The 14,882-nt window shown below is 47.7% G+C and overlaps 1 protein-coding gene across 1 annotated transcript; it reads left to right on the forward strand.

The window, feature by feature from the left end:
* The first annotated feature begins 997 nt into the window (after positions 1-997).
* On the forward strand, positions 998-14,591 carry HNRNPL (heterogeneous nuclear ribonucleoprotein L). Its single transcript, XM_033158461.1, has 13 exons — positions 998-1,159; positions 3,975-4,093; positions 4,209-4,446; positions 4,858-4,943; positions 5,885-5,981; positions 6,675-6,747; positions 10,222-10,293; positions 10,389-10,669; positions 11,783-11,904; positions 12,017-12,218; positions 12,612-12,669; positions 13,020-13,115; positions 14,250-14,591. Exons 1-13 carry the CDS (start codon positions 1,019-1,021, stop codon positions 14,306-14,308), a joined length of 1,644 nt encoding a protein of 547 aa, XP_033014352.1. The 5' UTR covers positions 998-1,018; the 3' UTR covers positions 14,309-14,591.
* The last annotated feature ends 291 nt before the right edge of the window (positions 14,592-14,882 follow it).

Raw genomic sequence — 14,882 nt, forward strand, 5'->3', positions numbered from 1 at the left:
CTAGGTTTAAGGTGCCATTTAGCGATTAGATTACAATATATGTCTCCTCTTCCTGTTGAAATAAGTGTTCTGTCTTGCAGCTCAGTCAAGAAGCCAATTGGCTAAAGTGAAGAGCCACTCCCACAATCCTTTGCTGTTATTACTTCAGCCAAGCTAGACGCCCATTGACTTTCCCGGCCAACATCCAAGAAAACTCCCACAATCCTTTGCGTTATCATCAGCATGAGGCGTGTGGGCGGGATTCTTTTCGTCTTAACGATAAGAGTGGATAGGCCTTTTGTGGAGGAAAAAAAATCCCGCCTCCTGTTTTATTTTATTGGCTCAAACTCACAAGGGACGGGGGGGGGAGCTGAAATCGCGCTCACCAATTAAAATAAATAGCACGGGCTCCAAGTCCAATGGTTTTCAGCGAGCAGGGCGACGGACACAAAAATTAGCCAATAAAATTGACGCAGGGAGACAATGCGTTCCGTTATAGGAACAAATACATACGAGGGTGTCTTCTTGCGATATGGCCCAATCAGACTTTGCGTTGCTATGATGGATACTCCAAGTACCCAATAAGGCAACAGGAGCGAACTGCAGCGTTTTCGGGGAGCCAACGGTTTTCTGGAGAAGAAGGAGGGCGCTCCACGAGAGGCAATGCGGTGGGGCGGGATGCCGACTGGAGAGACGTCGTTTTCGTCCAATTAATTTGAAGGGTCATCTGATGGACGCTGCCGCCGCCCAACCGGGCTTGCCAAGCCGCTTGAAAAGCAGGCACGGAAGCGAATCAAGTCGGCAGGCGGGAGACACCCGATCCAATGGCGTCGGAGGGCGGGACGCAGGTGGGTAAGGGAGCAACTGGACCCAATGGGCGCCTCGGCGCTGCTGAATGACGGGAGGCGCGCCCAATAGAGGCGTACCTAAGCTGGTAGCGAGGGTGGGCTGCTGTAGTGCGGGCGCCATGTCGCGGCGGAGGTGGCGCGGTTCGCAGAGCGGCGAGGGCGGCGGCGGCGGCTCGGGACGCGGCGGAGATATGGTGAAGATGGCTGGCGGAGGCGGAGGAGGCGGGTCGGGGCGCTACTATGGGGGAGGCCCTGACGGCGGCCGCGCGCCGAAGCGCCAGAAAACGGAAAACGCGGATCACGGCCCGGGAGGAGCGGCCGGCGGAGGCGGGGTGAGAAGAGCCAGGGCCGGCGGGGCGGGATGGGCCTGAGGGGGAGGAAGGCCGCACGGCGGTACTGGGGGAGGGTTGGGGAAAGCGGGACGGGGATGTGCGCGCGCAGGGTGGGAAGCGAAGCAAAACGGGCCTAGTGGCGGCCCAGGCGGAACCTCCATGCGCAGGAGCAGCCTACCCCTCCAGGGAAACTCGCGCCCCGGCACGCCGCCTTCACTGGACGTATCGGAATCTCAAGAGCGGAGCCTCCACGTGCGGGAGCAGTCTACCAGGGGCAGGACGGCGTCTACGCCTGCCACGCGTGCGCCGGCTTTCCTAAGCGGGAACAAGGGCCCTAACCCTAAAACGCTTTCATGTTCGGTATAACATAGTGCATACGGTACATGCGTACCTACAGTGCGTAAACACACACATATAGATAGGTATAGGTCCATGTTTATAAATGCACACAAGGAGACATGTGTAAATCTGGAGTTCAGCAGTCTCTTTTTTTTCAAAGGTTGGGAGGGGAATTTTGGAGGGTTCTGTTTTCCCCAGGTGACAAAGATGCAACCCATAATAGTCCCTGCTGAATGCCAGGCGCATGGCAAAGGCTTCATTGATTTAGCAGGTATTTTAAGGTAGTTCTTTTGCTTTTGTAATGAATATTAATGGCTCTTACTCTCTTTATGGTGGTTTAAAAAAAAATTCCCCACCACTTAGAAATTCCGAATGAATACATAACTAAATCCGAAGTGGAGTATGCCCAATGAAACTAAGTTAATTGGGTCAATTAACTTCCTAGGGTCTACTATGAGAAGGATTAGCATCGGATGCCCCCATGGTGCCTCACTTTGTGTGCCCTTTCCTACCCCTGCTGCCCTACAGATGTTTGGGACTGCAGCGCCAGTTGTAGTCCAAAACACGGAGGGCAGCAGAGTGAAAAAGAATGTACTGACGTAATTGAACAGGGTAGTAGGTGTGAGGTGGTACTGTTTTTGTGCTCCACTAAAGGACTCTTTATCTTTAGCAACTGCCACAGGCTTTGATGGCTGGTAGACTAGGTGACACTTTAAAATAGACATTACACCTGTGAAGTAGGGGGACTTAACTGATAACTTGCAAGGCAGGAGAGCAACATGGAGCAGGCATAAAGGACATGTAACACCACGCCACACCAGACTTGCAGAACTCTCTGCTGCAATATGTAGTAAGTGGTTTTGAAAGGATGGCATGAAGGGATGGGTTTGTTGTTGTTTATTAGCTGTAATATGTAAAGCAGAGCCTGGGAGTATAGGGCAGCATAGCTCTCAAGTACCAGATACTGTACAAGGCACAGAACATGGGGTCGGCGTCACCATCTCTCCTCCCACTCTGCACCAATTGGAAATGGCAAGCTCAGTAAGATGGTGCCCTTCATTCTGATTCACAGGGTTTTTCCTTCGCCTCGTCCTTAATACAGAGGCAAAGTAGTGTGTTGCTGATAAAGTTATATTAATAATAGGAGAAAGTTTAGGTTTTTTTTATTGCCTCCAAATTTGCTATAGTTCAGCTGCCAAAAGCAAATTTCAGGAAAAGCAAACACCTCTCACCCCCACCCCCCAATACATCATGGTGTGGTGGATAAATCTGGGAAGAATACCTTGCTCCACACACTCTGTGAGGTGCTAGGCAGGACAAAAGCTCTTTTTCAGATTTCTGATGGGATTAGGACAGTTCATTGCTAACTATGTGGAACCACAGGCATGAAGCAGTCACGGAACCTTGGATGAGGGTTTGTATTGAAATAAGGACTGAGCCTCTTGGCCAGGGATGGCCAACCTTTTTTGACCAGAGGGCCACATTTACTTTTAGCTCACCCTCCCGGAGCCACATATGAGTGCTGGCTGTGGTTGCACCACACTTGTGTACACTCTGCTTGCATGTACAGGTAGACACACACAAAGGTACACAGCCTCCTCCTCAGCTGATATGTGATTATTGCCCCTTCTTCACTCATCAAGTGATGCTGTCATCAGGGTGTTGGGCTCATCCACCTCAGCACTCTCTACTTTTGCCTCTGCCACCAAAATTGGGATGGGGGCAGAAAAAGTGCTTGGGATCAGGCTGCCAAACTAAGACAAATCCTGATCCTCAACTAGTGGAGTTCACTGTCTGCTACTAGCAACATGGGCATCTCTGGAAGGAGTTTGATTGGCTTGTGAGAGGTGAGAGAAATAATGATGACTTGAATAGAGGGTACTTTTCATAGTGTGCCCAGATTGAGAATGCGGAGAATTTTGTAACAGTTGCAAAGTAGTCCCCCCCCCCCCAAAGGCAAGAGTCTTAATTTCTCTGGGGGAAATAACTTGAACTGTCTTTTACCATTCTTGGCAGTAACTTCTCAAGCTGCCCAAGGGCAACTTTGTTATCTTCGCTCAGACTGACAAGACTGGTTTTGTTTTAGAAAAATAAGAGTCTAGGTTGTTTTTTCAAGTTTACTTGCCTTTTGGAGGGGTAGTTATTTTTCTCACAGAAATACAGTAACTTTGTGGTGTTGGAGATGAAGCCTGTATTTTGATCTAGAATGTGTCGTATCAGTATGGAGCCTGCTCTTAATTGTTAAGTATATCAAATAAAATGCCTGAGTGTAGCAAAGGATGCTTTGGAGAGTCATGTTAATACAAAAAGTTTTTCCTTAATGTTTGATTACTTCACTGAGGAGGCTCCATGTCTTTTTACTTGTGGGGCAATTGCTAGAGAGAACTAACCTTTCTGTAAAGAGGCTATTCTTCATTTGCAGCTAGAATGGTTTGCAATAGAGAGCAAAGTTTTTCTCTTCTTTCCCCCCTGGCAGGAGAACTATGATGATCCCCACAAGCCAGCTGCTTCCCCTGTTGTCCACATCAGGGGCCTGATCGACGGTGTTGTGGAAGCTGACCTTGTGGAGGCCCTGCAGGAATTTGGCCCCATAAGGTTAGGAGCGGGCAAATTGGGCATCTGACGAGATGGTTTGGAGGATGGTTGGATGTTCATGTAGTGTTGACTACTTTGGCAGTGTAAGCAGTCTGGTTCCTTTTCTTCCCCCAAGCTATGTGGTGGTGATGCCCAAAAAGAGGCAGGCTCTGGTGGAGTTTGAGGATATCTTGGGAGCCTGCAACGCTGTGAACTACGCAGCTGACAACCAGATCTACATTGCTGGGCACCCAGCCTTTGTCAACTACTCCACCAGCCAGAAGATTTCACGCCCCGGCGACTCGGATGATTCTAGGGGAGTCAACAATGTTCTTCTCTTCACCATCCTGAACCCCATCTACTCCATCACAACGGTGCGTAGTGATGCTGCATGTACTCGGCCAGAAACACTTGAACGTAATTGGTCTTTGTTGGGGGCCCCAGGGTTCATTTCATACACAGTGCAGATGCATAAATTATAGCTGCCAGGATAATTGCTGTCCTTGCAAGTCCACCCAGGTCCACAAAATAGCTTGCCTGGATACTAGGGTGGCTGGCAGAAGTGTGTTCCATTGTTTCTGAAGATGCTCTGTTGCCTGTGGTCTTGTGACTAGTAGTCAGATCTACTAGGTTGGGGTGTGACCTTCCAGATATTGGACTCCAGGTCCCATCAGTCTTTCTCACTGTGGCCAATGATCAGGGATTAGGAGGGTTGTAGGCCAACAACATCTTAAGGGCCACATGTTCCACAGCTTTAAAATATGCGATTGTTTTTCATCTTACAGGATGTGCTGTACACCATCTGCAACCCATGTGGCCCAGTGCAGCGGATTGTTATCTTCCGAAAGAATGGTGTCCAGGCTATGGTGGAATATCCTTTTCTCCCCCTGGTGTCTGGGATGCCTGTAGCAATTGAACCATGTTTGTCCTTGGAATAATTCAAACTAAGTGCCTTGCAGCTTGGACAAACAAATTGCTTTTATCTGTTGTCTCAGGCTTTTTGACAATAACATTTGCTGTGCCACTAGCCTGAAGAAAGATTATTACTGTTCTGTCTTCATTTGAGTTTCAGTGAGTAGTCTCCTAATTCATCTCCTCAGAAGACAGTTATAGTGGTACCTTGGTTTTTGAACGCCTCCATAATCAAACGTTTTGGAACTCGAACGCCGAAAACCCAGAAGTAAGTGCCTTGGTTTTCGAATGCATCTCGAAAGTCGAATAGGAAACACGGCTTCCGTTTTGAGTTTTCTGTATTGAAGCTTGCGTTTTGAGGCTTCTGTTTTTGGTTTTCTGACGTTTTGGAACTTGAACGGACTTCCAGAACTATGTTAAAAAACCAAGGTACCACTGTACCTGTACTTGTGTTTCGTGGACTCCCTTGATAGTCTACTCTACTGTGAGAGCATAGGTTTACAAATCCCCAAGTCCTGTTTGAGCCTCTGGCTTTGGTCAAGGTCTGGAGCCATCTGGGAATTGGCAGAACACTGTGTCAGGCCTGTTTACGTGGCCCTCACCTGATTACCTGAGCACTATGCTTGCATACCACAGGTATCTCCACCACTAACCTGAAGGAGCAATCTCTACAATAAAAGGCAAGAGGCAATTGCAGTTTCAGTGGGGTGGGTTTGGTTCTGAACGCATGTGATCTCAAGTTGGACATATGAGGTGAAAGCGGAAGGGAAGGCAATTCTCAGACACAGATGTACTTCTGAAAGGGTCCAACAACAAGAACTTCAAAGTTGGGAGCATTAAGTTTCTCCGATGGCCAAAAGGCTGCCCCAATTTCTCCAAGGCTTCCTTAACACTACAAACATTTGACTCTGTGCAGAGCGCTCAAAGAGCAAAAGCTTCTCTGAATGGGGCTGACATTTACTCTGGATGCTGTACTCTGAAGATTGAATACGCAAAGGTGAGTGTCGCTTTGAAGAATGTGATATGGTTCTTCTGTGTGATCCTTGGTGAATTGAAAGGGGCCTGCAGAAAGGGAGATGACCCTTGCCATCAATGTGTATAAGTACTCTCTCCCTTAGTTCAGGTATGTCACTCCCTGTTCCAGGGCTTGTGGGTAGTCACACTATTCTACAATATGTTTTTGCCAGCCCTAAAGCCTCCCTTTCTAATGCCTCTCCCTAAAAAAAAAACCACTCCCAAAGCATACTGGTTTGTGCTCTGATTTGTGTTGAGTCTTGCTTTCTCATCCAATATGGCATTAGCTACATTATGTTACTGCTGGCCATAAGGGGAATCACAAAAGTCTTCACATGCCAACTGATCTGTGGAACATGTTGCTAAAAAATTGTGGCTAGCAGCAAAGAAGCCTCAAAATGCATGGGGGAATAAGTATAGGGGCTGTTGCCTGCAGTAGCAAAAAGTACACCTGCCAAGTTAATGTTACTGAATAAGTTGGGTTTGTAATGGTCACTGTACCTTGTTGATGGCTCTTAGACTGAGCTGGATGAATTGCTGGTCTGGCCTAGCCTGTGCACAGTATTGCACTCAACCATCATTGCAATGAAGCTTTTGGAAGAGGTGTAGCTAAGGGTTGGCCACGTAATTTCGACGTCTTGCATTACTTTTGTACGGCCGTGTGTTTGTTTTTTAGCCAACCCGCCTGAATGTGTTCAAGAACGACCAAGACACATGGGACTACACCAACCCTAACCTCAGTGGACAAGGTAACCTTGATAGACTGCTTTGAAGCCACACATGAACCCTTGCCTTTCCCGTTGAATAGCACACTTCATAGATCTGATTTGTGTGATGTAATGCCATTTGCCTGCTGTCCAGCATTGTGGCTGATTTTGGAAGTCTCGAGCTAGTGCAGCTGTGCTTTGACTTCTGACATTTTTTGTAAGGCATTATCAGGCCATTGGAGCCTTTATTTAGGAGGCCTAATAAGACATTTAAGATAAGCGGTTGTAAATAGTGACAAGTAGTTTTGAAGGGAAGTGTGCATTCTCATTGGCATGTTTAAGGTCTCCGGGACAACAATGAATTTACTTCCTCCACCCAGTATAGGCAGGGCCATGTGACCAGGCTTCAGTCACAGCGCCAGTTTCTCTGGCTCCACCTTCCTTTCCTTCCCTTGCCTAGGATAGTCTCCAATCTACTTGTGGCAAGATTCGAAAACTGGAACACAGCATTGGGAATATGGTGGAACAGTTAAAAGGAGGTGGTTCCTGAAGTTGAACTTCAGGGCACACATGGAGCCTGTATAAGGTACAGCTACCAGGGTGAAGAACTGGCATCGCTAATACTATTTTGCAAAAGGCAACGCCAAATGGACTTTAATGAAGCGCTTGATCCTGGAGGGATCACTTCAGGGAATGGCTGTTCTCATCTGCTTGAAAAACAAGGCGCATTGTTGAAAGCAGAAGCGTCAAAGTGGCCTGCTGCCCTAACCCTGATCCAGCTGGTGGTGGTTGCATAGCACACCTGCCATTCAGTGGGTTGGGTATGGGCTCCTTCCCACTGAGAATTCTCAGGTGACACCTTGCTGTGCACATAGCACAGAGGTAGTGAAGGAAGGGGGCTTTGCTCAGGCTTAAGGTAAAGCTGTGCATTAAGCTCACAGATATTTTTAGGGGGGCGAGGAATGTGGCCTTTCAGCTGGTGGTCTCGAGCGCCATTTCCTTGAAAGTGAAATTAAGGAGGATGAACAAGTTAGAACGTTGACATGCTCCAGATCAGCCCACAATCGGCTGAAGAGCAGTTTCTTGGTTTCTGAATTGGAGGGGAGTGGCAAGTCATACCTGACCCACCTTATTTTTAGCAGCTTGTGTGCAAGGGCGATGCTGTCTTTTTGTGTGTTACACTACAAGCAGTGTAATTCACACAACAGGCATTGAATTGGCTTAAAGGTCGGATTTGTGTGGTCTTGTGCCCTTAAAACTTCGGCGTTGCCCTGCATTCTTCCATGGATGTAGAGATCACCGAGTGCTGCAGAAAAGCAGTTGTGGGGGGCGGGCTGGAGGAAGCTGTTGATCAAGGGGGCTGGCCAAGGTCATTTTGGGCCCCACCCCGTAGCAAAGCAAGCAATGGCATTACATGACTTGACATGAACATGACTCACTTTCTCCTCCAAGGTACATAACTAGAAGATTGTACAGATTGGCAGTGGCTAGTTGGCAGGGCTGTGCAATTCAGTTAGCTGCCTCCTGGCTCTCCTGTCTTTAGGCTGGGCAAAGAGGAGGTGCATTAACCTGGCCTTTCCCCAGCTCTGAACAGTGCGTTCACACATGACCCTGGGGGAACCGTATGCTACTGCAGCCGAAGTCCTGAATTGCCTGTGATCTGCCTTCTGCTACACATGCTTTTAACACCACACAGTGTAGGAAAAAAAAGCCAACCTTCCACTAGCTCTGCCTGGAGAAAACACGCAGCATCTTAAAAAAGTACCTGAAAAGCAGCAGATTTTGAGTTCAATTCTTTTACATCAAGAACACCACACCGTGATCCAAGAAACATCTACAAGCACAGAGTGAGACAGAGAGAGAATGAGAGAGAGAAAGACGCACCAGGCCACGACATTCTTACAAATCCAAACAAACAAACCAAACCTTGAACCCAAGAATGTTACACAGAAACTAGGAAAACACAGACCAGATGGGTCTCAGACAAATGCACCAGCGCTCTTACCGGAGAACGGAGTAGATCCCAGAGACCCTCCAAGACAATAGGACGCTCTCCATATCAACACGGTTTGGTTTGGGAGGGCAGTTTATCACTCCTTTTCTCGCAGTCCACGGCTGCCAACATTTATCAGCGCCGAGCGGAGACAGACAAAAAAACACCAAGTACCCAGAGCCCCCAGCTCCCTAGAGACTTGGGGGTGCTTTCTGCTCCAGGGGGCACTTGGTATCCAAGGCACATTCCATTATCAGAGGAGAGACATGCACACGGGAGACCTACACAGAGCCAGAAGCACCAAACCTGTTAACAGCACATGACAAAAACATCAGGAGATGCAACACGGAAGGGACACTCATTATTACACCTTTGTTATGTCCTTTTTTTCCTTGATACCATCTGAAGACAAACAAAAACATCTCTTGTGAGCCCTATTTTTACTTTAAAAACTTTTTTTTACTTGAAAATTGTATCAGTTTGGTGCCTGTTGACTTGTATTTGACTCTGAAACCATGTAACGCAGGGTCGCAGTGTATGTTTGATGGGACGCCATCTTTCAGAACTGTGCTTACACTGTTGAAGCGTCCAATGGTAAGAGAAATGCAGAATATGTATGTGACAATGGACATTGTACTGTGTACTCCTGCTGTAAGTAGCCCTTTTCAATCTTTGTAATGACTATCGAAATAAACTGCAAAACACCCCTTTTTTGTTTTGTTAGAGCAACAGTGATATTGTATTGATTGCTTAAATTATTCTGCCTTGTATACAATCGTGTGTTTTAACTTGACTGCTGTTTTTTTGCTTTGCTTTGGCGTACTCTCCTCAGTCTCTTGCTTAGTCCCTTTACCTTTGCTAGAGTTGGGTGGGGATGTTAGTTTGTTTTTTATATTATTATTCTTGTTGCCCTGAGTAGAACTGCCAAGTCCTTTGACTCTCTTCTCCTCTTCCTCCCTCCTCCCCTCGGCCAAGGTCGCCTATCTTTGTAACTCGTTTCCATGTTGATACGGTTTGGCATGCTCTCAGACACCACCGGGTGCAGAAATTGAACTTCACTTAGGCCAAAAGGCAGCTGTTTCGAGAACACTGGATCCAAATGCAAACCTGTGCCAACCATGACCTCGGAGTAGGTCAAACAAGTGGCAGTGCTCTGCTTAAAAGGCATATCAGCCTAGAAAAAATGGCTGGATTTGTAGTGTTGCAAGAGAAAGCAAAATGTCCCCTTCCAGCACTGCTGCCCCTGCTCCCTAGCTCAAAGTGTGTGGGGGGTGGTGGAGCTGTTTGTCTGCCTCAGGAGAAGAGTTGGGTGCACTTTGCACCCTTGAAAATGAGTTGACCTTTTGCCACCTTCTGTCTTCCAGTGGCTGGAGGCAGATCTTATTCTTAAGGTGTTGGAAATAATTAACGTAAGGAGAGCCATGGGGGTGGACTTGTGACTTTCTAGCATCCACATGTGCCCCAGAGATAACAAGTGCCAGGCTTTTGCTGTCTTTTCCTAATGGCCTCCTCTTTTTGGGCAGGTGAGCCGGGTGGGAACCCCAACAAGCGTCAGAGGCAGCCTCCTCTCCTTGGGGACCATCCGGCTGAATATGGTAAGAAGCCGGCACACAGCAACAGCATCCAGGGGAACAGACCCTGACACTTCTCTAGCCTCACCTTGAGCTCTCGATGTTCGTTCCCTCCCCAGGAGGACCTCACGGTGGCTACCACGGGCACTATCACGATGAAGGCTACGGCCCTCCACCGCCTCATTATGAAGGGAGGCGGATGGGCCCACCTGTCGGGGGCCGCCATAGGGGGCCGAGCCGCTACGGGCCTCAGTATGGACACCCCCCTCCTCCACCCCCACCCCCAGAGTATGGCCCCCATGCTGACAGCGCAGTCCTGATGGTTTATGGCTTGGATCAGTCCAAGATGAACTGTGACAGAGTGTTCAACGTCTTCTGCCTGTACGGAAACGTGGAGAAGGTAATTAAACTGACTGTCTCCTCCTCCCAGTCGGAGAACACGTTGAGCTTGCTGGCAAAACGGCAGTGCGGTTCTGCTTGCCATCGTGATGATGGATGGGCCTAGATTATCTTTCAGCAGTAGAGGTTAGGCAGCAGAAGATTACTCTTCCCCCTTGATTTGGAAGCAGACCTGTGCAAATGACAAGATGCCACTGGAAAGAGACACTCTTAAGTTCCCTTCGCTGAGCTCTAGCTCTGAGCTCTGTCTTGATAGCAGTTGTTGTATACGGCATTGAGATTACTTCCATGACTTGTCTTCCGGCTCTTAAGTCAATAAGAGGATGGCCACCTCTTTCAGTAGCCCCATCTCCTCTTCCTCTGTCTGTTCATACTGCCCACTTGTGTGCCCCATCTTTCTGGGACCATTCCACCAACACCCAGAGTGATGAGCAGGCCAAGGCTAGCAAAGATTGCTGCTGCTGTTCTTGTTCCTGGTTCCTCTCACTGTTGAGGGTAGATGAGAAGGCAGCAACAGGAAAAAGGAAGAGAAGGGACACCTTTAGGGTTTGAGGGCTGGCAGTGAGGGGCCCCCCCAGGTGTTGGTTGCTTGCAGCAGATGCTTGATAATATCAACCCCTGAAACTGATGAGAGTGGAATTTGACAGCAGTAGGATTCTTATCTCTTGCTGCAGTGGCGGGGGCTTTCTGATACTGGGAATTTACTCTTTCGAGAAGACAATTCTCATAGGTTCTCACTCATTGAAAGTTGAACAAGGGTACCCAGAATGCCAAGAGTATAGAACCTCGCTCCTAATGCAGCTGGAAAACTGGGCTGAATTTTAAAAGCAAGTGGTTGCAGAGTAAGGGAAGCTCGTGCTTGCAATTCAATTCAAAAATGTGCCTCCTGCAAACCAGTGGCCAAATGAAAGATGGTGGCGGGATTGGCTAAGGAATCTGCAGGCGACTGAGGAAAGTTAATACTGGCTACACTCTTGTGCCCAGTGTCCACACAGTAAATGCCTCCTAAAATGAGTGGAGGTTTGTGGCTGTACCTTAGAGTTGGGGTTTTGTCTCCAAAAGGGGTCAATCTATGCCAACAGTTGTGTTTCAACAAGGGTATGTGTTTTGTTAGGTGAAGTTCATGAAGAGCAAGCCTGGAGCTGCCATGGTGGAGATGGCCGACGGTTATGCGGTAGACCGAGCAATCACTCACCTGAACAACAACTTCATGTTTGATCAAAAGCTGAATGTATGGTGAGTGCTGCTACTCCTAATTTCCCTCATTCTGCTCTGTTCTCTGCCCTTGAAGGCTGCTCCATGCCCTTAATGTTTGCCCGCTCTTAAGCTGTGTGTTTCCTTCCGGCAGTGTTTCCAAGCAACAGGCCATCATGCCTGGCCAGTCTTATGGCCTTGAAGATGGTTCGTGCAGCTACAAGGATTTCAGTGGCTCTCGGAACAACAGGTTTTCAACCCCAGAGCAAGCAGCCAAGAACAGGATCCAGCACCCCAGTAATGTGCTTCATTTCTTCAATGCTCCTCTGGAGGTGACAGAAGATAACTTCTATGAGGTAATGCCTCAGGCCCATCTTGGAGTCAGGTAACAGAGAAAAGGGAGTTTGGCAGTTAGTCTGGCCAAGGGAGAGTCTCGAGAGGTGTGCCGAGGCCTGCTGCCCAGATGGATCACAGGCCTCTCCTGGTATTTGGCTCCCTAGGAGGATTGCCACATCATAGGTGTGGGAAGGAAGGGACTGTGTGGCAGTGCTAAAACATGTGAAAATAGGACTACAAGTTATTTGTTATGTCCCCAGCACCTTGCATTGTAGATAACTGTTCACGATGCAAAAGCATTTTTCTTCTCTGGGATTTGGAAACGGAACATGACTTTAACATGCATGTTATAAAAAAAACCTCTGCAATCAGTTTTGTAACTTAACACTTGCCTTGCATTTTTCTCCTGTCAGATCTGTGATGAACTGGGGGTGAAGAGACCAGCTTCAGTCAAAGTGTTTTCGGGGAAAAGTAAGTACACGGTACAGTTTTCAAGCTTGCAAGTGCTGCTACTCAGCAAGCAGGAATGGGGGCTGGAGGGTGCACCTCAGTTAGCTAGTTAAAACACTGTGCTCCACATCAGCGTGTCCATTTTACCTTATACTGCGTGTTCAGAACTGCTTTTGAGACAGCAAAACTAAGGCTGGCTGCAGCATGCTTTCACTTGGACCAGGGAAGAGCCTTGAAGATTTAAATGGTGTATGGGTGGGGGAAAACAGCATTGTTCCCCTTTGTTAGCCACCCTAACCAGCCAGGCATCCAGTCCTGTGCACATTCTCCATGGTGGCCCATCTATGTCTTCACTGTTAACGTCTTCATAGGTGAAAGGAGCTCCTCTGGCTTGCTGGAATGGGAAACCAAAGGTGATGCTCTGGAGACTCTGGCATTCCTCAACCATTACCAGATGAAAAACCCAAGTAAGCTCTGTGGTGTGCGCATGTTGTGGGCTGGAGGCCTTTTTTTTCTTTCCTTACTCATTTTTTCTGGTCTCATTTTATGTAGAACAGTTTACTCAACGAGTAATGGGTGAGCTCCTTTTTCCCTAAAACTTCCTGCTGGCAGAAAGTGGGAAGTGGAGTAGGTGCCAACAGGTTTCTGACATTTTTGAAATCGTTAAGGAAGCAGCATCTGTATGCTCCTCCCATGTTGCTGGCCTGCAACTTCATCATTTACCATTGGCCACACTGGCTGGGGCTGATGGGAGTTAGTTACTGTGACATTTGAAGGGCCACAGTTTCTGCACACCTGATCTAGGGCCTACTGGAAGCTCTGCTGTTGGGCTGCCGCCACCACTACCATGAACACCAACTATCTTGAAAAGGGATGGGGAGAGGGCAGGTTCCTGCATGGGCTCACTGCCAACTGGGCCTAAACTTTGCAGTTCAGCCTATTATTGTATTTTATATTTTAATATTCTGTTGGAAGCCGTCCAGAGTGGCTGGGGAAACCCAACCAGATGGGCGGGGTATAAATAATAAATTGTTATTATTTATTGTAATGGGCTCATTTTTCAGAAACCCCCCCCCCCCTTTCAATACTCTTGATACCACTTCTTTTGCCTACGTAAGTAGGCAAGCAGGTCCCTTCAAATTGGTCCAAATCGGAGATCGCCAAACTTTAAAAACTTGAGCACACTTGCAAACTGGAGGAACTGTCATGGGGCATCCCAGCAGTGACACCCGCCCCCTGGAAATTGCCCCTCCTCCATTGTAGTTAGCCCTAAAAAATGTTTTCTTCTGTAGCCAGTGAAGGTGGTTTTTCCCAAGCTTAGTTGGAAGTGGGGGCATTTTCCCATATTGCAATTAGCTGTTTTTTAAAAAGGCTTCCAGTGGCTACAATAGAATTCTTCTTTCAAGCCTGTTGGTTGTGGGGGGCCTAGACTCTGCATATGCACCCATGGGCATGACACATACTCGTTAAGTAGGTCAGAGTGTGTGGAGACAACAAATCTGGAAACTTGTGAAAACCCTCTGAATACATACATCCCTTTTGTTGCCACAAAAACAAATAAAGCTTAGGGGACCCTGATGCATGTCTCCTCTTCTGTCTAGATGGGCCGTATCCCTACACACTGAAACTGTGCTTCTCGACTGCTCAGCATGCCTCGTAAATTTCGTTTGGCTCCTGCCAAGGAAGACTTCCTCCGTTACTCTTTTTGTGTGTGTGGGTTTTTTCAAAGTGCCCTGCATTCCTTTTTTAAAAAAAGAAAAGAAAGAAAGCTTAAGTAGAGGCTGCCTGCAGCTATGTCAGCTGGGAAGAAGAAGCCCTGTGGAGTTCGGGCGACATCTGATTTTAAAACTATTGTACATGTGACTTGTTCTCCCCACCCCCCCAGTCTTACAATGTGCTGCCTGTGCAACTTGGCACACCTTAATAAAGCTGTTTGGAAAATATCTCTGGTGGTTGTCTATATTGGTGGTGTAGTGGGGGCTCTTGAAAAAGTTTGCTTGAACTTTGGTGGGAATTTTTCAAGTACAGAGGAGGGATGTACATGGTTAGTATTGGGGACCTTGGTGTGTGGTTTTGTCCCCTTAACCTTTGGTTTCATGGAAGGAGGCATAATGGAACTGTCAATACTGACTGCTCAGAAATCGAAAACACTAACTAGAGTAACTTACTTTCATGAAAAATATAGCAATGTGAAATGCAGCATTTAAAAATAAAATCACCAGAAACATACAAAT

The sequence above is a fragment of the Lacerta agilis genome, chromosome 8, assembly GCF_009819535.1.
Source record: "Lacerta agilis isolate rLacAgi1 chromosome 8, rLacAgi1.pri, whole genome shotgun sequence".
Classification (NCBI taxonomy): Eukaryota; Metazoa; Chordata; class Lepidosauria; order Squamata; family Lacertidae; genus Lacerta; species Lacerta agilis.